This window comes from Chaetodon auriga, chromosome 10, assembly GCF_051107435.1.
Source record: "Chaetodon auriga isolate fChaAug3 chromosome 10, fChaAug3.hap1, whole genome shotgun sequence".
Lineage (NCBI taxonomy): Eukaryota > Metazoa > Chordata > Actinopteri > Chaetodontiformes > Chaetodontidae > Chaetodon > Chaetodon auriga.
Genome location: NC_135083.1, coordinates 15,990,308 through 16,016,433, shown reverse-complemented (window position 1 = coordinate 16,016,433; position 26,126 = coordinate 15,990,308). Strand labels below are relative to the sequence as shown.

Genomic DNA, 26,126 nt, shown 5'->3' with positions numbered 1-26,126 from the left:
CTGTCTCCAAACAACAGTGTTTTTATGGTCGTGTACAGACGGCGTTGTGTTCTGTTTCTGCTGTAAACACTGTGGTCTGGGGGTTGATGGCTGCAGTTTTTAGCCTGAATGCACATTTTACATTCGCACAGGAATTCTTGCTGCATCAGCCGGGCTGGTTTCACACTATTTTAACTGAAAAGCATTAAATTACAACAGCTGGGAAATGGTGCAACGACTATAGGTTTTCTTATCTGCTGTTTTTGCCTGCAAATACCTGCATTTTTATCTATATACTGGTAGTTCACCTGCCCTTCAACCTCGGCTTAAAAATAACCCAAACACAAAGGTAAAAGTTCACATAGTAAGACAGATAAACTCTATGTTTTCTGCCAGTTAGCTTTTGTAGAAATTCAGTGTGCAAGTTACCCAGAAATGTGACATGAAACTGGTCAAACTGAGTTGTATGTTTTTCAAGCATGTAGTCTAAATCCCTCAGGCTTAACCAGGAGGTGTGGTTGTGACACAATTAGTGCTTTCAGAGTGAAACAAACACCCGGGGGCTATGGACGGCTGTCTTTGCCTATCCCTTGCTATCCCAGGTGTGGTTATGTATTTGTAGTTACTCACCTTTCCGTCTCACATTACCGAGACAGCCTCTGTGACCGGCACTTAGGTAATTTATGGTCTGTCTTTGCAAGCTGAAATTGGACAACATTCGACATGTGGCCATTATTCCTTGTTAGGATATGTATAATTATGTACTGCTTAATTTAGGAGCAGAATAGCGGAGATATGATGTGGTTTTGGTCTTCTTCTGTGTTAAATTCAGATCAAACTTCAAAAATCCTCCGCTCTGCCAGTCAAGCAACAACACCCCAAATCATTTCAGATTACGTTGCGCCTTTATGTCTCACAGCTGTCACTCAGAGAGAAAGCAGGGTTTTCAGATGAGTGACATGATGTTGGAGCAGCCTTAACCCTGCAGATTAACACCTTCTGTGAAGCGGGCCGTAAAACAGACAGCCTGTTACTGACTGACCTGCCACTCACTCAGGTCCAGGCCAGGACTGTGCACCTGCACTGCGCATATGTCCATCTGTGGATATATGTGAATCTATGCATGGTCATGTGTGTGAGTGTGTGTGTCAGCGCATGCTTCCAAGAGGCTCATTTTGTCAGTATAATTGCGAGAGGAGCAGAGTTTGGTCCTGCCTGTGTAATTGCCTTCTTTCACTGACAGAGCTGCAGGTGAATGCATCAAGCGGCTCCCTCAGGTGCCTGGCGGTTTCTTCTCTGTTGTTGCGGACACAAAAGGCAATTTGGAACAAGTTAAAGACAATCAGCTGCCTGTCAGGCTCGAGTCAGGGATAGTGTTAAAGCAACTGCAGTAATCATGAGCCATGCTGAGTCAGATTTGCTGCTACATTTGAGAGCATGAAGTCATTTTGTATTTCAATGAGGATGGACTGATTGGAGTCTTTATTATGTACCATCCATCTATCTCTCTGTATTTGAACACCTCGCTGCCTAATCACATTTACTCTGAAGAAAAATCACAGATTAATTTGGCTGCTCACTCTGCCACTATCACAAATCAACTTCACCCCACTGTTGGCTGCTGTTTTCAGGCCCTGTCCATTCCTCCTCTGCTCATTAAATATTCATGGATAGATGACAGAACTGGCTCGCTGTGAGTCAGTGGTCACCAACCTTTTTAAGCCCGGGATCCCTGACCTCGGCCTTGGTGAAAGGCAAGATCTACCTGTTGAAGTGTTGAGCGAACAAGACAACACTGCACTTCCAGCTTGAGGCCTTTTATTCATGCTAATCGGATTTGAATTGCTTGAAATGCTTTGGTCCATCTTTCAAATTGATGCAACCAAGAAAACACTGTAACTAGTATATGAAACAGGCCATAGCTGTGTTGCTTCAAGCATTTTCCAATACATACCTTCAATTCTAAGTTTCATGATTTAGTTTAATTCCTGCACAAAAACTGCAAGTATGTGGTCTATTTTTCACATGTGTGAGGAAATCATTTTGTTCAGAGTAGACAATAAAGAAGGCAAAAGGCAAATGGTACTCACTCAAGTCAGTGTGACGGCTGTGACTGAACACTGTCTGTGAGTGCTTTATAGTTAAGCTCATAATTTTAGACATCCAGTCTGAGACAGCGTGCGAGGTGTCTGTCAGTAAAACGACTCCTGTAGTGATTTTTCATTATTTTCATGTGTGAAAACGCCATCTGTCAGAGGTGAGTGGATTCAAACTAGGCAGTCACTCTTAGTGCAGATGGAGCGAGGAGAGGAAACTTCTCCCTGCTCACAAATCCCCAGAGGTCACCGTCCCTTGATCTGCCTTCCAGCTCTAAGTCATTTTGCCAATCCACCGTCTCCATGTCAGCTCCACTTTGCAAAGCAAATACTTGCTGGAATTTGGCTGCTATCTGTTCTGTATCAATGGACAGGAATGCAGCAATATCTTCTATGACATCAAACTCAGCAAAACGCTAACTGAACTCTGTTGCTGCTTTGTCCAGGTATGTGCAGTACTGTTCAGGGTGAAGAGCATTGTCTGCAATGGTCTGTGACATTTTCTCCAAGTTGGGAAAGTGTTTCAGCCCCTGTTCTGTAGATGTGTGGTCCGAACACCAAGCTTGGCCTTCGATGCCCTCAGTGAGCTGATCATGTGGGGCAGGTCTAAGTCCTTTCCCTGGAGCTCAGTGTTCAAGGCGTTCAGTTTTGCCGTCAGGTCTGTGAGAAACCTTCCGTCCAGTAGCTTTGCATCATCTGATAGCTCCTGTGCTCCTCGTTGCTTGTCGGCAGAAAAGTCTTTATCTTTGGCAGCAAGTCAACAAATTGCTGCAGCGCTACATCAGCATGGAGAAGTAGGTCTCCGTAAGCAGCATCAAGCTCATCTAATAACTCCTTGAGGCAGCGGTGCTGATGCTTGAATCGAGTTTATCAGTTTAACCATCAGTGTCATTACATGAGAGGAGTCCACGACCTTCCCAGCCAAAGCCTGCTGATGAATCACACAGTGATAATCCACAAAGCCGAGAAATTCAGGGTGATTACGGCACAGTTCTGTAATATCTGCACACATTGGCGGGGCCCCATCAGTGGTAATTTCCACCAGTTTATGAAAGGGGATGTCATTTTCACGGACATGTTTTTTAAACTGAATGTTACCTCCCATTCTCCATCGAACTGTGTCTGTACCAAGTCCTTAAACACCTGTCGATCCACGTCTTCTGACCGTGACTTGACCCTCCCTGTCACTGATGTATTCGCTTCTTTCCACTGCCTCCTTGAATAAATCGATATCTATAAAAGGTTTGTTGTGTTTAGTGAAAAGTAATGATGCTTCAGTGGCAGCCTTATTTTGAACGGCAGGTTTTGTGACAAGCGATTGTTGGGCCTTCAACCAAGATATCAGCTCATCAACTCACCTGGCACGGCCTGTGCTCTCTGGGGCTTAGCTGTCTTTGAATTTCTGATGGTTGGTGTTGTGGTGCTGCTCCACATTTTCTCTTTTAGTCAGTGCTTGTGTTTGGTGGCACACTTGGCCTACACGTTGGGCGCTAAAGTTTCTGAAATTTCCCCTCGCGGGACAAATACAGGAATATTGATTGATTGATTGACTTTGACCAAGGTAAAGATCAAGTCCTCTTGTGGAAATTGCACCTTTTCACCTCTTGTCGTGGAACCTCTGCCATGCTAGCTAGCTACTTTGTAGGCTATATCAATGCTACGATGGTTAACGTGCCAATACTCTTCTCTCATTGGTCACTTGAACACAGCACCTGCCATGCTGACAAAAACACAACAGTTGGATCGAGAGAGAGAGAGGGGGGCTTTCAAAACTGAATATTAATCAGACATAATGTATTTCTGTCTTTATTTTTCTATTATTTTCGGGAGCTCCAGGGAAAGATCTGCCAGTCGATCCTAATCAACGGGTTGGCGACCGGTGCTGTAAGTCACAGTAAAGGCAGTCACATTTGCAGTCTCAGTCTTGCAGCTTTATTTACTGAAGCTGCCAGCAGACACCCTACTCATTTTGAAAAGCAGCAACAAATGTAACTCCGCAGCCATTAGCTATATTTTTCAGTTCCAGGATCTTATCGAGTATCTCAGGAGGCAACCAGGATTGTTTTGGCACCTCCATACTCTAATTTGTCTGCCAAATTATTACTGTCATCTTGTCTGGGCTTTCCTGGGTGATAGTATTTATTTCTGGCAACAGATGCATGTTTGTTGATGTTGGTTGATTTGAAGGAGCGCAGGGTTTCGTCACAGTGGTAGGAGCCTGCCCGTCCAGGTACGCTGACTCTGTGTGTGTGGTTGTGTGTGTGTGTGGACTGATCCACAGTTTGATGAAATATCTGAGGTGACACTGTGTCTGCCCTTCCGTTTGGCCTAGACTATAAATAACAGCACCATTAGCCCTCGGCACCAAAGGTCATTTCTCAACTATATGCACACGCACCCACAGACACAAATACACACCTGCTCTGTCACACAAGCATGGACGCACATCCAAACACCTCTTGGCAACCTGTCTCGGGTGATCTGTTCACCCACCTAATCAGATTGGTCAGTTGAATTTGAATATGTTTTCACAGAAGTCGCTCTCCAGAATAGAATTTGTTTGTTGTTCCTGTTGCATCAGAAATTGCTGCTTTGTTATCTGCTTGACTCCCACTCACACACAACAAGACTAGTCTCTGAAAATCGCTGTTTATTTGTTTGCAATATGCTTAACAGCAACACCCGGGGAAAAAAGAGGTAAACATAGTAGCACAGCGTGTAACAATGAAATAGAACCAGATTGAAAAGCTGGTGAAAATAGATGTTACAGAACAAGCTAGATGTTGATAGCTTGTGTTTCATGTCCAGTAGATGTTATTTCTTATCATAACTGAATGAATGACGTGTTCTTATTCACATTATAATACAAACACACCTCATCAAGCATAACTATGGCAGCAATTATAGCCTGGCCTTGATTCAACCAATACACATTCTCATCATGTTTGCTATAAGCTGTCCAAAATAAAACACAAACAGCAGCTTCTTCTCTGGAGGCAGCACCAATTCATTAGTGGACCAGCTCAGACAGTCAGGTACACGCAAGTAGTTAACCTGCAAAATAAGCAAATACTGCATATTTCCTTAATTACAATATCCTAGAACTGGCTCTGTGTGTCGTCTCACAGCATTGTTTGTCACATGAATGCCTCTTTGTATAAAACACTGAAGATAATAAATAGCATGGAGCTAATAAGAAGATCACGAAGAAGGATAGTTGCCAGCCTGCACCTTCATTATCACCTCTGTGCAAGGGTTGCCATTTTGGCTCATTTGCAGTCTCTGACTCCTCCAGTTGTATTTTAATGGCTCCATCCATCCATTCTTGTATCTGTCAGCCATCTTGCCTTCCATCCAAGCGTCCGCCCCTCATGACCTGAGCAGCACCTCTTCCAGTTCCATGGAAATGCTGCTGCAAATCTCTGTGTCGCCAAAATTGGAAAAAGCTGTTAGTATATCTGTCCATCTGCAGCCTGAGCGACAGTAATCTCACTGTTTGTGGTTTTCCACGTCAGAGATGGGAGGCAGACTTAAAACAAGCACATTTTTTGATGGATTACTGTCAATTTGGCACAAGCGGAGACGATGAAACTGAGAGAGGGCTGCTTATCTCCACCAACATTGAAGAGGGTTGTAAATCTCTCGTGCTCAGTCCTCCAAAGAAAAATGAGACTTTTTGAAGTAAAAATGCAAATCTGTACATCGTTTTTTTAGTCATACATGGTAACTGCATGTGTTAGCGAGCTCTGCCTGAATCTTTGTGTCTTTCTGAGGACAGCAATGCAAGTTCTTGCAAGTGTGACTGATACCATCCACAGACTCACGAGAGGGTTTTAATCCAACGCACGCAGATCGCAGTGGAATGCGGCTGAGATTACTGCCTATCTTTCTCTTTGATCAGTTTTTTTGCTGGAGCTCTGTTCTAACCCCACTCTCGCACAAGTTCAGCCCCCATTACTCCAAGGACCTGAAGCATGAAATAGGCTTGCCAGCATGTGGATGTCAGATTCTGTGATGCTAAAGCATGGACTGCTTGATCGACACTGGCGGACTCGAAGCGAGGGAGTCATGCAGTGAGTGACATCGCCATTTAAAAGCCTTTGATGTGAATTAACGGTGACGGCCTCAAATTCTGTGCAATTCAGGTTGTAGTTGTGTCGAGTGGAAGCGTCGAGTGAAGTGACACATCTTCACATTTAGAATGATTAAAAAAAGCTAGTTTCATTTTCCGTCGCCGTCACACGGGCGTACTGTAAGCTTCAGTGGCATCTTCGTAGACTCCTTTTTATGATCCTCCAACTTCAGACCAATCATGAGTTTATATGAGGCTGAAGACCACGGGGACTTGAGGCTTGCCATCACACTGGTGCGCTCATCAATAAATAGCAATCCATCCCTGCATGTGTTATCCTGAATACCAATCTCTCTTCATCACTGTCTCTGTTAATGCGGAGTATTAGAGCCTGATTTCTATGATGGAGTGCCCCAAGGCAAGGTGTGTTTTTTCCTTTTTTTCCCGTTTTCATCAGGCGTGACCCTGTCATCTCCTCAGGCGACGCAGGGAGATTGTTCTGCTCATGAGAATTGACTGGCTAATCCAGAGCAAAGCACTCCCAGACAGAACAGACACTGCAGGCTGCCTTCATCAGTCAGAGCTTAGGCGTTACTACCGTCATGAGCCACTGATGAATTTGCTATCAATGGTCCATAAAGATGAGTGTGCGTGTGTGTGTGTCGGCAAGACAGACGCACACTCTGACTTTTATTAATGACTCCAGCATTTCATTGGAGATGAAAGGCTCGGTGAAATATATTTTTTGCAACCTTCCCAGAATAACGTACGCAGGATCTGGTGTGTAAAAAGTGTGCACATGTTCGTTCACTTTCATGAGGATCTGCATGTGAAAGTGATGCGTTTCACCTTTGCCGTCCTTCTGGCAGATTTTTAACACCTCCTTTATACCCGTGACGATCACTTCCTCTCTGTGTGTAACACTGGGATAATATTAAATAGCTCAAATCACAGACTGCCACTTGTAACCAGCTTAAATGGACCATATCAGCGTGTTTGTGTGTTTTAGTTCCTGTTTAGCCTGACTTTTTTTACAACACTGATCCAGACAACTTTAGTTTCCATTCATTTCTGTACCAGGTGAAAATCTGCAGATCCTTAAACTTGATTGATTAGTGCAATTCATCACAGCATTAAGCATTAAGTCTGCATTTATCTTTGCCAGTGTGACAGTTATGTGGAGCTGTGTGCAGTTCAACTGCAGATTAATTTGAAAATGTCAGCGCTGCATTACCTCACTGTGCGTTACCTTAAGCAACTTTGACAAAAATTAAAGCAGACTTGATGCCTGCTGTGATGGATTACAAAAGTCAAGTAAGTTTCAAGAGTATACTTATAGATTTTCAGACTACAGCCAAAATGAATGGAAGTCAGTGAAACTCCAAAAATGCGGTCAGTTTTTTAAAATTACAACAGCATCATTTGCAAAATGGTAAGCTATGATTCATTGTAAAGTTCCTTAAGAAGAACAAAGTAGAAGTGTTTTTAAGCGTAACATCATTTGCTATGCTGTTTTTTTTTTTTTTATCCCAGGACACAGATTCCCTCGGGAGGGAAAGGTCAGATAATGGCTGTTGTTTGCATACATGCCTGCAAAGGGCAAACATTAATCAGTATCCCATCATGCATTCAGTTAAGTGTGGGAGTGTGCACGTACCTCTCTGAGCATGTGTGTATGGAGCAAAATGTTTCACATGGCTGAAAAATTCTCCCCATTTTGAGCATTTTATGTTGTGTTTAAATAAGAGGAAAATAGAATAATTCATTAAATTGTGTACGCTCTTGAAAAAAACTGTGTTTCTAGAAAGTCATGCATAACACCATTGAGTGCGTAGAATTTTCAATATCTCTGTCAGTTTACTAACACTGTAGATGTGTGGATAAAATCCATGAAATTCATTTGCTTCCTTGGATATAATCACTACAGGGAAACAGAGCCATGTCGGAGGGGGTGCATTAGCCTGAGGGCTCTCCTGCATGCAGGGATAAGACTGCAGATTCCGGTGGATTTTATCGGAGTCGAGCTGGTAAAGTGCCGGCTCGCTTGCTCTCTTCTCTGTCGCAAAGACTGTCGAGGCAACAGGAAGCGTGGAGTCAAAATACAAACTGAACCCGAGGACCTCGGCTTCAGATGCATCATAGATAAGCATGTGCATGTCGGGAGTGAAAGCAGAATGTTCCTCTCCAGATGCTTTCAGTTCAGATGAATTGTCAGTAACTGTTATTATCTTGAACCAGGATAAATCGCTGACTCTGTCCAGGTTTTGAATTTGGTAGGAGATGGAAGTGGACGCGGCTGAAAAGTGTTCGACGAGCTCCGCTGCTGCCCTCTGAGCCTGCTCATCACTGGAGCTTACAAGGAACTTTTTGTCAGAGCCTGTTTTTGTCTTTCTGCACAGGGTTTGGTCACAGAAGAAAATCATAATCACATTAGCACGAGCGTTCGAAAGTCTGTAATTCATTTTTTTCTAAGTATATCCAAATGAGAAGTGTGAAGGGTTAAGCTTTTAACCCAGCTTGGCATCGGTGAATGGGTTTTTAGAGAGAATCTGTTTGAACGTAATTATTCAAGCAGGGCCACGGCTGAGTTGCCAAGTCCAAAACAAATAAGAGGATGTGGGCTGTTGCCTCCTGTCATGAAAGCACTTGCTGCTCACATTCTTGACCCCGACTGCTCTTTCGTCCCCTTTTTTATTTCGTACATTCCTGCTTTGTGCTGTTCCTTTGTCCTGTTGTACAGTGCGCCCTGCATTCAGACTGCAGCTAAGGTTTTACTCTACATAGACCCAGAGAAATGATGGTGGAGCTTAGCTAGTGCTGCACTTCTTTACAGCATCGTCCTGTCATTAAATACGACATAGTTTGGAGGGATTATGTACTGTTACTGCCTCATGTTGATTTTGTCAGATGAGATATTGCAGTAATCGCAGCAGTCCATACGCATTATGCGTCTGTATCACTTAGTTATTATGAGAAAAAATGGCTTATCAAGATTTTCTGAAGTTAGTGTGCCTGCTCCATTATTTATACGCTGTTAAGCAGACTGCATACAATATGTGCAGCCATTATGTAGTATGTATGCTGGAGTAGGACAGCCTGTCACAGCAGCAGCCATCATCGGCTCTATACTGCTGGCCTGTGCAGTATGTCCTCACTCTGCCAGCTGGCTGAATGAGAATTCTGTGGGAACAATAGGCCCGTTAATTGATTTTGTCTCCGGTAACAGGCAAAAATTGAACTCCACCCCGTCTTTCCCTCCCACTCACTCTGAAGAGGGAGAACCAATCTAAAAAATTTCCCCCCTCTAGACACTTACTGTCATTCCCTATCAATTTTCGACCTCCAATCCCATTCCAGCCAAGTCCAATTTCAGCTGCCTCGTGGCCACTGGACTCTCTGACAGATTGCTGGACCTTTTGCAACTTTGCTTTCTGAGTCCTGCTGTTTTTGTAGAAGTGGCAGAGAGGAGGAGCTGGAGGAGGGAAGAACAGAACCAGACAAGAGAGTTTGTGGGAGACGCTGCGGAGTGACGTGGAGACGGAGAGATGCCCTCATACTGACAAATATTCTTCAAAAGAACGTCCCAGAGAAACAGAATGTGTTAGACTGCGATCTGCGTGACTCAGAAACCCAGTAGATTTCAAGAGAAATGGCAAAATCTTAGGGTCTAAAAAGTGTTTTGAAAAAAATGTCTGTTTTCTCCTGAAATCTCTTTTTCGCACCATTGCATCCGGGAGAAAGGATGACAGATTTTGCGTCCTCAGAGAAGAGCTGATATTTTGAAACAATTTTATGACTGGTCTCCACCATACCGGAGCTGTTACACAAAGGCTGCAGGATTATTTAGGAGGATAGTTTCAGCTATTTTGCTTAAATCATATAAATAGGAAATGACACTGATCAGATTCATAATTCACTGGTACCAACTGCATGTCAGCTGATGCATGGCCGCTATTATGCAAATGCACACATTTAAGCAGTCATTTAAGCAGCGACCGAGGATGGAGATTTTATTTACTGTTTCGATGAATCATAATAACTGGAGGCGAGCCCGTTTAGGGAATTGAAATGGAATGGAGGCAGAGATGGAGGGAGGGTCAATGAATGCACATATTTCTTTGCTGATCGAGTCTGAGACAAAGATCAGTCGTCATTAGCCTCAGTTTAATCCCTGTGGTACTTCACAGTTGCATAAGACTTCAGTCAGAGAAGCACATTAAGCCCCTACTATTTAAATAAACTCCCTGTTCACAATTTTGTTTATTTCTGGGTATCAGAAACGGAAAATGCAAACACAGAGCGAGTGCTTTTACCAGCAACACTGCCAATCCATCTTAAAATCCAGTTTTATGGAGCTTCAGAGCGAGTTGCAACTCATTGTTTTGCTGTCTGGCTCATACCTTTAAACTGTTTTAGCTCGCTTGCTCTCATAGCGTCGTCCTCAGTCACATCAGGCAGCTGTTTTCTACGCAATAAGCTCCAAAAACCAACTATAGACTACCTGGTGAACATAGTGAGAGAGAAAGATGTGTCCCTCAGGAGCAGGTAGAGACCAAACCCAGAGCTAAAGAGAATGACTGAGTTACATTTAGGGCTGATTATTTTCATTATTAATTAATCTGCTGAGTATTTTCATGGTGGTTTGGTCTATAAAATGTCAAAAAAATTGCTTATTTTCTCCAGCCAGCAGTCTGAAACCATCATTAACTATCATAAATAACCAGCAAGTTTGACATTTTTGCTTGAAGATTGAAACAATTGATAGATTACCAAACTAGATTAATCAATTATCAAAATAGTTGGCGATTAATTATCATTCAAGCAACTAATTGATTTATCGACTAATCATTTGCTCAATACATGTGTAAATAAGCAACTGTTTGCCAACCAGTTAGCCAAATCCACTTAACAGGTGATGATATGTTTCCAGGTTTAACCATTGATCAAAGGGTACAGATTTCAGCCTTGACCTACTGTGCTGTAGTACAGTTGTCCTCTGAAATAGGAAATATTACAGACATATTGGTTGTACTAACTGTTCCTCTAGATAAAAATGGTTCAGATAATAATAGGTAAGATAGTTTTGTTTTAGTGATACACCATAATGGATGGAAAAAATGGCCAAAACTACAAAAATCCCTCCAAAAATAGAAGCCAAACTGTAATACTGGATATATCTTTAGAAGTTAAAATGTTCATTATGCTCTCCATCAGACTTGTGTGGTGGCTGTCATTTAGGAGTAAAGACTCTGCCGCCCGTCAGCCCTTGGAGAGCAGGTGGTGTCGAAGGCTGAGCTAACAGCAAACATGTGACCCTGATGCATCCTCTCATCCCCATAGAACAGAGGTTGTGATGGCAACAGACTCACCACGGCAAACTAAAACACAGCCCCGTGTTGTCAAACTTTCTGCACGCTCACAGTCCCACACACTCAGAAAAACATCACGTTCTTTATATTTGTCATCTCTTTTTTTCCTGTTTGGGTAGAGAGGTAATTAAGGCCAGAACGTTTTTGTTGACAGTCGCGCAGGAGTGGAGCTAAAAACAGCAGCCTTGGTTGAGATGTGTAACATTTGACTGCGGCTGCTGTGGTGAAACGATCTCATGAGCACAAACTTGGAAATATATTCATATTCTTTTCCTCTCAGGTTACGTTCTTTCTTACAATTCACTTAAAAAAAATTCCCCAAGGTTCTCATTTAATATGAATACCAGCCATTTATTTTGCAATTACTGACTATCTGTCATATTTTATGCTTTTCTCAGGGCGTTTGCAATGAATTTGTTATGGTACCTAATTTGTCCAGACTTCAGCGTCAATTGAAACATGGGGATTTTCATACATGTGCATTTTGAGATGAGCAAAGTCATTTTATGGACAAAAATCAGAGACACTAGATGGATGCTGTTTGCATAAGTGCATCATATACAAGCCAGAATATAACCAGTATCAACAGATAACTGCATATGAATGCAGAATCTGTAGGCAACAGACAAGATTTCAGTATCGGAAGCTTCTGGTTTCTGTTTGTAAGTACGTTTTTTTTTTGTAAAAATAATCTGCATTCTTATGCAGATATCTGTCATATCTGGATATCTAGTGGCTACTGGTCATTGCTCCCAGAGGCTACACGGTCATCAAACGAGAGCCAGTGGATTCTGACATTGGCCAGAATATGTTTGTTTATTTCCCAAATATTAAAATAGAAATAAGTCAATAAATGGAAGGCAAAATGTAACACCTGAAACAAGTAGCAAGATGATTATGCTAATTTGCATATATATAAGCATGCTTAACTATGAGCCCCACACTTTCTGTGACACAAAGGTTGGCAAACAGTGCAGGGAGGAGAGGACCCTCCATGGGAATGAACTGCACATCCTGGAGGCGAGAGCAGGAGAGATTGCACTTATCAGGAGGCTCCCACTCTGACTGTCATTTGTAATGCAGAGCTACAGCGCATGCTTCTTGCCAACCTAGAGACGATGCGGACATTGAAAAATAGGGGGCTGTCTTCACTCCCCCCCCACCCCCCACCCGTCCCCCCTTTAGTCCTTATCTAGAGTGCTCCAGCATCGTGCTCGCCTGCAGAAAGCTGCAGAAGACAATAACATATCTGTTCCTACCTCACACACTCTAATAACTACTGTGGCATACTTAGCCAGTTAATCTCACATTTCCTATCATGGTTTCGAGGGTCCTCTTGCTGGTAGAGTGTCGAAATTCACCGCCGCAAACAATTTTCACTGTAGACTGCAGTGTTATGACCCACAGCTGTGTCACAGAGTGGATTTAAATGAGGAAGCAACACTATGAGGAGGTAAAATCTAAATTTTTATCCATATTTCCTGTAGGTTTATTTTTATCTTGATGCATCTCGTGAGTCTTTGAGAAGTTGTATGTTTTTCTGCGACATATTCTCTACACCTCAGGCAGGGATGCGACTGAGCACAGGTCTCTTTTCTTAAATATTATATACTGTTCATAGTATATTCAGCCTGACTTCCCATGGCCAGTCGAACATGTTCAAATAACCTTTTCATAATAGTTTCTGTGGTGGTATAACACTCGACTGCAGCTCTGTCGTGCTCTCCTGTGGAGGCTGAATGCAGTCGCTTTGGATAGGAGTCTGACAAATGAATGTAATGTAATGTAAAAGGAAATTTTCCACGACAGTCACGAAGGTAAAGCAAGTTTATGAATCCGCCACATTTCATTCCCAAAGGTAATACAAAGTGCTTTACATAACGCTTCAAAAATGAGCACCATAAAACATTAAAGCACACATTTAAAGGATAAAAAAGCTTACAAAATAAATTAAAAGATTAAAGATTGAAACTGTAATGAATAGAAGGTAGTTCAGGATGAAGGTGGATAATTATGAAAGTTTTAGTCCAAGGCAGTGCAGAAGAGAAAAGTTTTTAGCCCGCATTCAGTTCCCAGGAGTCTTATATCATCTGGAATGTTGTAGAAGCTGAATAACTAAATACATTTAGATTGGACTGTGAATTGTAAACAGACAGCTTCCACTCAGCAGCCACTTTACTGTTCCCTATCTGTTACCTTGATGACATGGCATTTATTTACAGTTTCCACTGCCCCACTGTGATAAACAGCAGGAAGTGCAGTAAGAAGTGAAGTTTCCTCCCTTTGTTGCAGCGGTGAAATCAATTTTCATACTGGTTGTTATAACTTACTCTGGGAAGTAGCCACGCGGAAAAGCTTCCATTAAAAATCAAGTTGAACAAACCCAGTGTCTCTGTATTTTGCATTCAGAGATTTGTACTGGTGACTTTATCTGCAAAGTTTTAGACATATGAGGCGGCAGTTATCGAAGAAGCAGTTTAATTCCATAAGGGAGTGGTTGTCATATAAACTCTAATTATAACCAGTATTTATGGCTCGGCTAGTAAAGATAAAACCTTGTGTCCTTGTCCGTTATTTATGACTCCCTATTTTGCCACCTTTGCACAATCAATACATGCAAACTTAATGAATAAGTAATCGAGTCTGTGGCTATTATAGGATTTTTAAACACCAATGAACTGTGTCTTGCGGTCGCTTGTTTCCAGACCGGGCCGGCTCTTTGGTTTGCCAATAAGGCCGTTGATGCTTGAGTTGCTCCGTAAAATGTGGTTCTATTATCGGGTCCATTAAGTATACCTCTGTGTAATGACACTCCACTCACCGGCGTTTTTCTCTCGACCCTTCTCCTAATAACCTCTTTTACATTTCATTTTCGTTTTTTAGCGGGCAGCCTTTATCCTCGGCCACTTACATTTAGCCAGTGAACACAAATTAAAGGACTCCAAAGCCCTGGGAAGCAGGTGCATGCTACACGAGCAGTCACTGGTCTGAAAGGTTCACTTAAGGTTCAGGGGAGGAGAGGTGAGAGCTCAGGGTATCCATATGGTGCCAAAATGCATCAGAGAGACACTCCATACTCCACATATCCGGCATTGTAGCTGGTAGAAGCGGTTTGTTGGAGTGTTACGCCCACTCGTTTCCTTGAGTAACATATCAATCACAAGTGAGGCTGCAGGAGGGGAAGATGGGAGTATAACACCAGGTCTGCTGAAGAGGAGTCAGGAATGAACTGTTAGTGCCATCACAGGGGCGGAGGGTTAAAGATGATGATATGTCATTCACATATCAGTCAACAACATACAACAGCAGTGAAGGCGTCACCGGTGACACGTTCAGGGAGTGGAAAAGAAAGCATGGACACATGTACAATGTAGTGAATTCAGAGCAAAGTCCGTGCAATCGATGCTTCCGTATTCCGTATTTTCATAGTCCAGGTCCAGGGATGTACAATCATCCTGCTGACTGAGTAGCTTATTCTTAAAGAGTGATGACAAACCACAGTTCCTAACTGTGGGCAAATGCCATTTTTCTTTCTACTCATAGTCACAAAAATTCATGACTTTCCAAACAAACACAATCAATGAACACGATCTGTTTTTTGCCTTACTGTTCAGAGTCATTCTGTAGAGAGAGTTTCCAGTGTGACCCAGCCAATGATTTAACACTGTAGGCTCAGCTTTAGGAGAAAGATGGCTCTCTGCATTGAAGAGATTCAAAGCCTGTGTTGTTACAGGCACAGAGAAGGAGTTGCACTGTACAAAGAGCTTCTTAGTCTACTGTCCTCTGTGGAATAACAAAACTTCACAACAAAAGGCTCAACTACTGCTAATTGTAAGTGGACACTGGCCGACATTGTTCGGTGAAATTATAAAGCTTGCTCAACATTTTCTAAATGATCATTTGCAGATTTCTTAATCTGACTGATGCTGTGGTGTAATTATGGTGAAAGACACCACGCAGTATTAAATGAGCAATACAGGCAAACTTTCTGTTTGAGAGGATTATTTCCACTGATGCTCTGCACAATGCACATCATTTGTTGTTTCGCTGAATCGGCAAACGTCGCTGGAAATCCACGTCTAGCTCTGCATGTTGATCCTTATTATACATGTTCACACTTCAAAATAATCATCCTGCCCTCTGTTAAGAAACGTACTCTGTGTCTTGGGTTCGTCTCTTCCTCTCAGTCGTTTGTCATATTCAGTTCTTCCATTCATCTCTGATTGATTTTAGTTTTTCACACAGCAATATTGGAGCTGGGATGTGAGAGGATGAAGTGTGATTTATGCGAGGCACTTGATAGTGGAGCCATGCGAGATGGGGCTGAGCAGTTTTCCTCAGCACCCCCCCCCCCCACCCTCCACCCTCCACCCCCCCAGCCCTGAGGATGCATGAAATTGAGCAGAATGACTCTACTCATCCTTATACAGTATAAATTACTCTCCATATGCTCCACCTAGACAAACACATTTCAGTGTGTATAAAAAGACATATTTTTAGATTAAATATTTCTCTTTTGAGGCTTGATGTGAGGAATTGAAGTGTGACATTTGTCTGTTGTGGCTTGTTTTAAAAGTGAGTGAAGTCCTCTCTGTGCTGGCGACTCTTTGAAAGCACTTTGAAACATTTTCAGTAAGTGAAATTGTGAGGAAAAGTCTGCTTCTCTCTGCTGCTTTTATTTTGTTGTTTGCTTCTCTGTGACACTGGTGGGTGGGGGTGGGGGGGCTCTTTAAAGCTCCAGTCCCTGAATATGAGATGGATACGCTTCCCTCCTTTTCTCATAATTCCTGCCAACACAGAGCAGGTTCAACAGGCAGCTACAAAGACAGATTTCATTATAATATCAATGTCTTGTCTCTGCTCATCTTCTGGACCCCACCTAGGCTTGTGATGCTTATTACCGACAGTAATTTGGCACTGCAGTTATCTCAATTACAGATGGAACCATAACCTCCTATGGTGATATTAAATCGATTTTTGCATTTCAGACCTAACCATTTCTGCAGTCTTGTAGCTTTTCAAAGCTAACACACCTCTTTGAGGTTGGATCCCAATATGCATACGACCCTTCTCTAGCTACCGCAATCACTTTTCTACTTTGGTGTAAGATCATTTCATTGTAAGGATATAACTAAGAATATATTGGGCTGTGTTAAAAGCTCTCTCTTCATCCTGTGTGTTGTAGTCCTGCTGCGTGAGGAGGTGGCCCAGCTCCAGGAGGAGGTGCACCTGCTGCGGCAGATGAAGGACATGTTGAGTAAGGACCTGGAGGAGACCCAGGGAGGCTGCTCGGCCGACGTGCTCTCTGCCACCGAGCTCCGTGTGCAGCTGGCCCAGAAGGAGCAGGAGCTGGACCGAGCCAAGGAGGCTCTGCAAGGTAAAGAGCTCAGCAGCAGACAAGAGGCCGTGTGTGTTTTTAAAAACACGAGCTCAGTTATTATTCCAAAATATGGGCAATGATGCTGCAAGAGATAGAAGGGCAAGAGTGGATCATTTGAACAGGGTTTCAAAGGTTTCTGAATGCAAAAGCAGTTACAATTCATTTTAATTATGTATTTGAATTTGATCTAGTGAATGTGCCGTGTTACCACAACATCCTTGATGTGATTCAGGCTGCATGGGCAAACATCTTTTGAAAAAAGGAACAATTAATTCTGACAGTAGAGAATGATAAGCCGAGTTTCCCATGTCACCTTTCTCCTTAATTATGTTATCAGAAAAAAGAGCCTTTTTACTTCTTCCCCTCCATCTAGAAGCCATTCAACAGTTTTTTTCATTGGACTGGAAAAGAAACATTTACTGCTTTTTGAAGTAAAATCAAGTCTGATACAGTTATCCAAAGCAGTTAATGTTTGTATTATTTTACTTGTCAGGGACAATCAGCACAACAAACTGAGAAATCTGTGAATGAGCCTGGAACATAAATGTTCATCTGGTTAGATGTCAAAATGGCACCTTAAAAGCAGAGTAAACAACATTTCTTATCACATCAAGTTGTGAAAAAGAGGTTGTTAACAAACACACACGTTAGCTTAGTATACACACACCGATCATTCAACCCTGAAACACTTAACACTTTGCTACGATTCACAGTGAGCAAGGACAATTTAGAAAGCCCTGCTTTGATGAACACAACAGAAGCAGCTGTGGCTGGATTTTGCCCAGTTAATATGAAGTGACATCATTTTTCTTTTCCTGCTCAAATCGTCTGCTTGAGGTTTTCTGTTGGCCGCTCCTCCCCCGAGCTGAGAGAAAACCCGCTGCATTTCGCTCCGCAGGACTTCAAACCAGTGCATTTTTCCTCTAACACGGCTTTCTGTAACACTGTGGTTAATGCTGCCCATTAGCTGCATTAGAGCCCATTAGCATGTGTCCTGCTCGGGAGATGGAGCGGTATTTTGAGGGTGAGAGAGGACGCTGATGCTTTGACTTTTCAAAAAAAAAAAAAAAAAAAAAAAGCTGCTCCACGCTGCAGGCAAATCACGCCACTCTGTTCCCACTCTGCATCGCCCACGTAACCTGATGTACCTGCAGCACCGTGTGCTGTAGCACGTCCTTCTGGTTTTCTTTTTTGTTTACATGCTGCCTTTTTCAAGCTGAAGACGAGCGCTTTTCTACCTGCCGATTAGAGTAAGGTGTGAAATATGGATAATTTATTTGGTGTAGATAGGACAGGGATGATGTAATAGCTTAATAAAAAGGAATAATAAAAGGATTTGTTTTAAGGTTTAAATACAGGTTAAATGTAATTATAAGTACATTAAGCTTACCACAGAAATTTCATTAGCAAAAGAGAGCATGCTGCAGAGTGCCTTGGCCCTCAACAATTACCATTTGAGAGCTTATAAAGTTTCTATAGTGCAGATTCCTCTGTGTTAATGACCAACAACTGCAGTGTTTGGGGCTCTGTCGCTGTTTTATGTATGAGTGAAGGCAAACTGGGAGTACACTTAAATACTGCCTTCATGGAGTCTTTGCACAGGGTAATGAACAAGTTGTGCGAGGCAGCGCTCGGTGGATTGCAGGACATCAAGCAGAGATGTCATCAGCGTGGCAGCGAATCGTTCTTTTCAAAGAATTATCACCCATGGAATGATGTAGAGCACAAAACCGCCATTTGGTATCAGACAAACGCATGACATGCTGTCAGGGGATTCTGTTGCTGCGACATTTCACTTGACACTCGCAGCCTACGCTTTTTGGAAGAATTGAACAAAAACAAAATGGACTGGGGCAGAGCACAATGGAGCACACATCAAATAAATACTTATCTCCTCTTCGGCTGGATGTTTGGCTGTCTGAACAGACTGCACGCAGGCTCCTACAGTCATTTGTGTGACTCAGGCCTGTTAATGAAGGCCAAAGCCTACCAAGCCCAGCGGGCACTGACAGCAATCAGCAGCTAATGAAAGCTTTATAAAGAGGGATTTTGGTTGGCTTACAAGGTCCTGAAACGTTAAGCAGGGTGGATCTGGTCTGCAATTAAGATGGGGTATGTGGGAGGACTACAGGAAATTGGTTGTCATATTGGGAGTTTGGTTCTGTTGGAGTGGATTCAGAGCCAAATTGGAGCGACTGTGAACTTGAGTGAGAAGACGTTCCTGTGGCTGTCAAAGCTATTTTATGTAAGCAAGTGAGCAGAAGTCGAGGTTCAAGCACAGCCCATGACCAGAGAGTGACCCTCAGAAAAAAAATAAATTCACCGTCAGTAGTGGAGGCAGCATGATTTCTGAATTATTTATAGTTTTTATTGTTATTTTCCACATGGCCCGGCCTGTACAGCAGTAGCTGGTTCGCAGCTCTTTTGTTAGTCCACGGTTGTCACACTCCATCTTCATACACCGACGCTGTGGCTTGCTTCGACTCTGAGGAGACTATTTTTTAAGACAGCTATGAAAGGCCAGCAACGGCATTAGCTGTAGTGTTTGCATGTTGTGGGTAGCAGCCAGTGAATTCTGGCTTTGTCCCCAGCAATATTTACAGCTGTTTCCAAGCAGAAAGTGGAAACACATCTGTCATCCCATTTTGCCTCATTTTCTTGTTCGTGTTGCTTTTCCAGCTGCTTCCACCGAATGCACTCGTGTTCTGTGCTGCAGATACTTGGCCGTGGCGCTGACAGCGCTGGTGATAATTGCAACGTGTGGGTTTAAATTGATGAAGACAGCATGCGGAGGGAAAGTCAAGAAAAGACACGTTTATTTTGTGGGTATCGATGAGTTAACGGAATAAGGGACAGTGAGGAGAAAATAAAAAGGTAGAGAGGAAACCGACACTTTGGGTGAAAGTGAGGAAGCAGAGGAATATTAGCAAATACTAGCAGTTGTATTTTCATTGTACACTAAGTGTGGGGGGCTGTTGAAGTGTACTGTGGGAGGGATATACAAAGATGTTTGCGACAGTTTTCAGCGTGTCTCTGGGATAAAAACGCATCATCTGTGCATGAAACACAGATTTATATCTGTCTCAAATGGCCACACACACTCAAGGGCAGCATAAAATGCCTCTGTCATAACGAAAGGCGGGATGCAGTGAATCGTGCAGCCTTCCCTCAAAGGCATTCATAGTGTTGACTGCCACAACAGTTGTGCGCAAGTGAACGAAGCAGGACTCAATCGTGAAAAAAAGAGGTTTAACCCCTGATAATTGCTCATAGGCTCATGTAGGTGGTTGTGGTTGTTGGGTTGTCTGTTTGGGAAAGTCACAAAAATTGTTGCCTCCCCTCTGATCCTCTTTAGAAGAGCGATTCAGACGCTGTTGAACAATCCAACGAGCGCTTCATCTGAAGCAAACTGAGCTCGTTCACACGTTTGTTTACTCGTGAGAAAGAGGAAATTCCTTCCTTCATCAGATCAGATTTTGGTTTTGCTTGTACACGACGTTTTTAATTACTTGGAAAATAAAATCCACTGTTTTTGGATTGAATGCAGGGTCGGATTGTTGGTAAATTTGTTTACTCGTGGCCTTGTTCACAGGATGACATTGGCTGTGGTCGCTGGCTCAAATCCAGGTCTTGTTTATACTGGATCACTCTTAAAGAAACAGATACCTGCTCATGTTTATTCCTAAGGATCCTCAGTTTTCTTTGCCTGATTACTTTTTGTGGTTTAAAGCGAAAAAAGACTCATTAGTTGTTGGACGTGGTCATAGCTCTTAGGCTTTTAAAGTGGCTTCTGAAAAAACATACATAGGCCAGCCATTTTGAGAATACCTCATTAACTACAGCAATTCCTGTATGCTGCCAATTGATTGGAGGCGAGATGTCGACTCTATTTGATTTCCCGCAGTTTTCACAAGGCTGGCATATTGTGAACATCCCGCCAGATGCTCTGGCAAGGTGTTTTTTCTCGAAGAATGAGAGCAATGTTTGGAGAACTGAAGCACCCTGGGGGATTTTATTGAAGTGCTACCAACGATTATTGTGAAGCAGAGTAGCTTTGAGCTTTTTTCTGTTTATATATATTTATTTTCCTGTTGTTCTGCTTTGGATGAAAACTCAAAAGCCTGGATTGATGAAGTGGCGTGAACCAACTGCATCATCCCCTCCTTTGCTCGCTGTCACTTGAGATAATACCTGTTTACTTTGGGAAGGGTTCACAGAAACTGTGTTGCCACTCCTCCCTTCGGTTCAGACGGTTTGTGGCTAAATTGCATGCAGATTTTCTGGTGCCTATGAATACAAAATGGAGAACACAAAGATGAACACTACTTTTCTCTCCCTCGCTGCCTCTTCCTGTGTCTGCCCCTCTGCCTTTGTTTGGTCTGATGCCCACACCGTTTCCATGTTAAGGCCTGAGCTCACTCCCACTGTGTGCCAGACATTAGCCTGTGAGCACTATAATTGTAATCGTGGGTAATTGCCAACCTCACACAATTGCAGGTTTTGTTATGATGCCCGTGGGCGCTCGATCCGACCCAAGAGCTGCTGTTTGCTTCATTTCTTCCCCCCTACCTCAAAGTACACAAATGGCGATGAACTGAAACTGTCCTCACAATCTCCAAAGCCCAAAGTGAAGCTGCTGTGAGAAGCATTTGGCTAATGCAGATTGTGTTTACAAAAGGTGTTCATGGGTTTATCCACCTCTTTTTTTTTGCGCTTGCTCAACAAAGTTATGTTTAATGAATTTTCAAAGTATAGCTGGCCTTCTCTGCTTTTTATAATTAGCTATTTCCACTTTGGCTAATTACTATCACCGACGGACTCCCAGTCAATCCAGAGCTGAAATGAAAGCAGCAGACAGCTATGTATCATCAAAGCACAGTCTGCCTGCTCTGTTTAGTGTCATTTCACGCTACACTGTACTCAGAGAGCAGCTCTGTCCTTGACTACAAGGCCGCTTCTTTCACCAGGTGCTTGATCACCACAACACACACGCACACACACACACACACACACACACACACACACACACACACACGCACACTGCCGCCAAATCCCATCAGGCTATTTAACCCAATAACATTTGCAGCGGTTTTAGCGATGTCTTTCGTTTTCAAACAAATAAGGCTTTTCATTTTAGACTCCAATTGAATTTTAAAATGAGTGAAGTCATCGTGGTCCGGTGTGCGTTCGCAAATCTTTTGTGATTGATTCCTAAACTCTGGCAGCAGCTTCATCACAACAGGTAATGAGGGCTGTCTTGCTATCAAATTTGCGCCTCAATCTATTCAAATTGTGTTGTTCCCCAGTGAGGACATGTGCATGGGTCACAGCGGCCCCTAGTGGTGATCAGATGTACCTCAGTCGGCATTGTGGTGTCAGAACACATCGCAGCTGACTTGCTCCTGCGCTCACCTGTTGCGGCCGTGTTTCACAGCTCAGATTCAGCCTTTTATAACGGTGGTTAATTTTGTTTTGGATCCAGTGAAGGCAGAGAGGTGAGTAATGAGGCGCAGTTATGGGATCAAAGCACGATTCTCCCCGCTGATTCCCCGATGTGTCAGTTCTGCTGTTTAAATAGCTTGTACACACACTCATTTACACGAAAACACATCCACACACACACACACACACACACACACACACACACACACACACCCTCCAGATCACCTATTAGTGAGCAATGTTTGATCTATTTTTAATGGCTAGCTCATAAGGTTGTGCATAAACCTATAAAATGGGTCAAATGTCATTGGTTCGGTTTGTAGATTCATGATGAAAGATTAATTAACTTTTAATTATTGTGCTGGAATATCACCACGACTTCAAAGAAGTCTGGCGCTGTAGCACCCCGATATCAATCTCATAAAACCCATGAGTTTGTTCTCCCTGAGGAAGTGAGGAGGTGAGCACACTGTGCAGCTCTGAGGCTGCTACTTCATTATTCAGCTGGCAGATTTAAAATCCCAAACCGTGAACACTGGACTCCCTCCAATGAGCTGATGTCTCTTTTGTTCTCTCCCCAAATAATTATGTTAAGAGCCGACTAAAAGCCTGTCCCTTCTCTTTAGGACCCAAGTTATATGGAGTAGTGTCAGCGTGGAGTGGTTTCATTCATTACTGTGAAGAACATCATTTTCTGAGGGGGTGTTGATAAGTGGGTCTCTGTGATGCTGACGTCTGTTGTGGCAGGTAAACTGAACATGAAAAATTGCATATGCTCCAGACATTAAGACCCCTCCAGTGCTGCCGTACTCTGTTCATTTATTTCTGCATGTAGAAATCCGTGTAATTTCGCTGAAGTCATGGCTCGGATCTTGTTATATTGGTACCGTAATAGATGAGGCACACCAGATAATGAGGGTTGTTATTTACATGGAGAAAAGCAGTGAGTGGGATGTGAAAAGCTACTACACTGATAGACAGGAACAGTGAGCAAGATGGCTGAGGCTGATTTTTTTTTTTTTTTTTTCCAAGGGTCAGTCAGAAAGTCTTTGAGCATGAATAACATCTGACACTCGTATGACATATATTCACATGGTGTTTTTAAGTGATAATCCATTAAAAATCTATCCAGTGACCCCCTGCAGGCTTGAAAGGTGGCTGTTAGCAGCTTGTAGTTTGCTTCTTCACAAACAACAGCGACTCTGGTCAGCTCGAATTCATGTCACTTACAAAAGGGTTTCCTGTGGGGACGTTTTTTCACAGCAGGAAAAAAGGATCAAAACAGACACGAAATGTCTCCTGCAGCACCATCCCCTCCTCTGCTGCACATACATACCCTAACCCTGCTGCAGCGGCTGAGAGGAAGCGCAACGGCAAATAGCACGCAATTAAAAAATAACTAATTCAGACAAATACTAAAAAAGACCAGCTTGTCATATTCCCTTGTTGCATATCCTCTGCCATCCTGACCAACATACATGCACTTATTGTTTGAATATATTTACTGTATGTGCACTATATGTGTGTGTGTGTGTGTGTGTGTGTGTGTGTGTGTCTATTTAGCCTATATGTTTGTCTATATATCTGTTTATTTAAAGGAATAGTTTGACATTTTGGGAAACACGCCTGTTCACTTTCACTTACAGAAAATTGGATGGTTTGTATGCTAAACATGAAGCTGGAGCAAGCAGTCAGTTATTTCATCTTAGCATAAAGGCTGGAAGCAGGAGGAAACAGCTAGTCTGACTGGTAACAAAATCTGGATTATGTGCGGGATTATTTCTTGGACGACCGCAGTAACTTCCCATCAGTGGACACTCAAGTGTTTCCAGTTCTCATGCCAAGCTAAACTAACCCACTGCTGGCTGTAGCTTCAGAGTTTTCATTCAGACATGACAGTGGTATCATTCATTCGTCTCATCTTACTCCCAGAGAGAAAGTGAATATTTCCCAAAATGCCAAACTATTCCATTAAAGTTACTTTTATAATAGGAGTGCCTCCAGCCAGCAGGGGTTACCCGAGGAGCCCAGCAGACAGAGGCTTTTAGCCCGACACAGTAGTAGATTCTCACAGTAAACTCCTTTAAAGCACAGTGGCTTCGGTGGCAGAAGAGCTTTTCCATGATGAGCTAAAAAACCACTTGTGCAGATTTTAAGGGAAAGTGTCAGGAGAGCGTGGTGCAGGCAGGTGTTTTTAACACTGGGGAGTCGGAACAGTGGTCCGAGTCTGGATCAGCTCTTCTGGAGTAGCTTTTTGAATCAGTGCATGCGGGCACACATGCACGCTAATGCACATTTTAGACATAAATGAAAACTAGATTGAAAGAGCAGACCAACTCAAAGTACACAAAATATATTAATACAGTGCATGACAAGAAATAAGATATCATTCCTCCATGAAAAGACTATTAAATTGAAGCCTCCCCAGTAGCTTCCTCTCTATGTTTTCCTCCTCCTCCAGCTCAGCACACATTACCTTCAGCTCTGTGTGGTTCCCAGGTGGTCCCCTCTTGTTTTATCTGGTAATAACTCTTGGAGGCTTGGACTGAGCCACAGAATAAATCAGTCAGATATATGGCTGTCAGCAGACGGAGACATGCTGGTGCTTCCCCGTCTCTCCTGCATTGTTTAATGTAAGAAAACCAGCAATGAGCCCCAGGACCATCTTTGTTCATTAAAAGTCTTCATACAACATGGAAAGTAACAGTGCTAACATGATTTGTGAGTGTGAATAGATCCTTTTACAGAGTCACAGTGAGTGCTTTCTTGTACCCGACACCAGGAGGGTTAACGTTGCCAAACGGTCACAGGTGCAGGATGTGAGGCAGCGGCAGCATTTTTGGCTCGTCTCAAAGACGGCTTTGATTACGCTTCCTGAGGCAGGTGCTGGGAGGTTTCCTGTTCCTCTTGGCCAGTGAGGGATATTTCTTGTCTATCCTTTCGCCGCCTAGTTTGGCTTGAGTGTCCCTTTTCGCTTGGGGGCTCCACTGCCGAAGAACGGGTGAAAGAGAGTCATATGAAAGGGTGACAGGAGAAGAATGGAGTGGAGGAAACGAGAGGGTGAATCTGTCCTTGTAAAACTGCACTTCCATTCCACTTGCCTGAGCATGCTCCCCAGACGCAACTTGTGAATGTCAAGCAATTAACTAGGCTGTGATATAAGTTAATTAATGACATACAGCTGGCTCGGAGGGGGGAAAAAAAAGAGGGAAGAAAGAGAAAGGTGAACACATGATAACAAGCATCAAGAGGCAAAACGAGAAGCGTGTGATGTTACGAAATATCAAACAGTCAGAGCTGCAGTGCTGTAAGGACGGGTGTCAAAGCGAAGGAGACAACGGTGGACGAACACAGCAGGAATACAGAGAATGTAAATAAAGTATATATTGTCAGTTGGGGACGATAGCTGGAGGGGTGTTCGGCTCCAAGCAAGCAGATGTCTGGAAAACAGCCTTGCATGAAAATCAAGAGAAAGCGAGAGAAGAGGCAGATGCAGAGGAGAGGAAGAAGGATATGTTGTCTTTGAGAAAATTAGAGCTTCTGTGAATAACTACACTGAGCCACATTCTTTATCATGATGCGTGGGCGAGGTGCCAGGGGATTAGAGAGAGTGTGTGGCAGAGAGATAGATGAACAGAGAGACCCAGCCTCTAACGAATCCAGCAGCAGAGACGAGATTGACAGGAGGGTTCATGTGTGATTCACCCCGTTATCAACACGCAGTCACACCACATTATACCAGCAGGAGCAGATGTGTTTCATGTTTTTACTTAAGCACTTCATATCTC

The 26,126-nt window shown here is 43.1% G+C and overlaps 1 protein-coding gene across 5 annotated transcripts in view; it reads left to right on the top strand.

The window, feature by feature from the left end:
• The window catches only part of LOC143326770 (kazrin-like), a 153,595-nt gene that overhangs the window by 117,533 nt on the left and 9,936 nt on the right, over positions 1-26,126 (top strand). For all 5 annotated transcript variants that reach the window (XR_013077707.1, XR_013077708.1, XM_076740633.1 and 2 more), the window contains exon 5: positions 16,702-16,893. Coding sequence is in view for 3 of the 5 variants with exons in the window: in XM_076740633.1 (XP_076596748.1) it covers positions 16,702-16,893 (192 nt within the window). In the remaining 2 variants the exon portion in view is untranslated. The remainder of the gene's footprint in view (positions 1-16,701; positions 16,894-26,126) is intronic.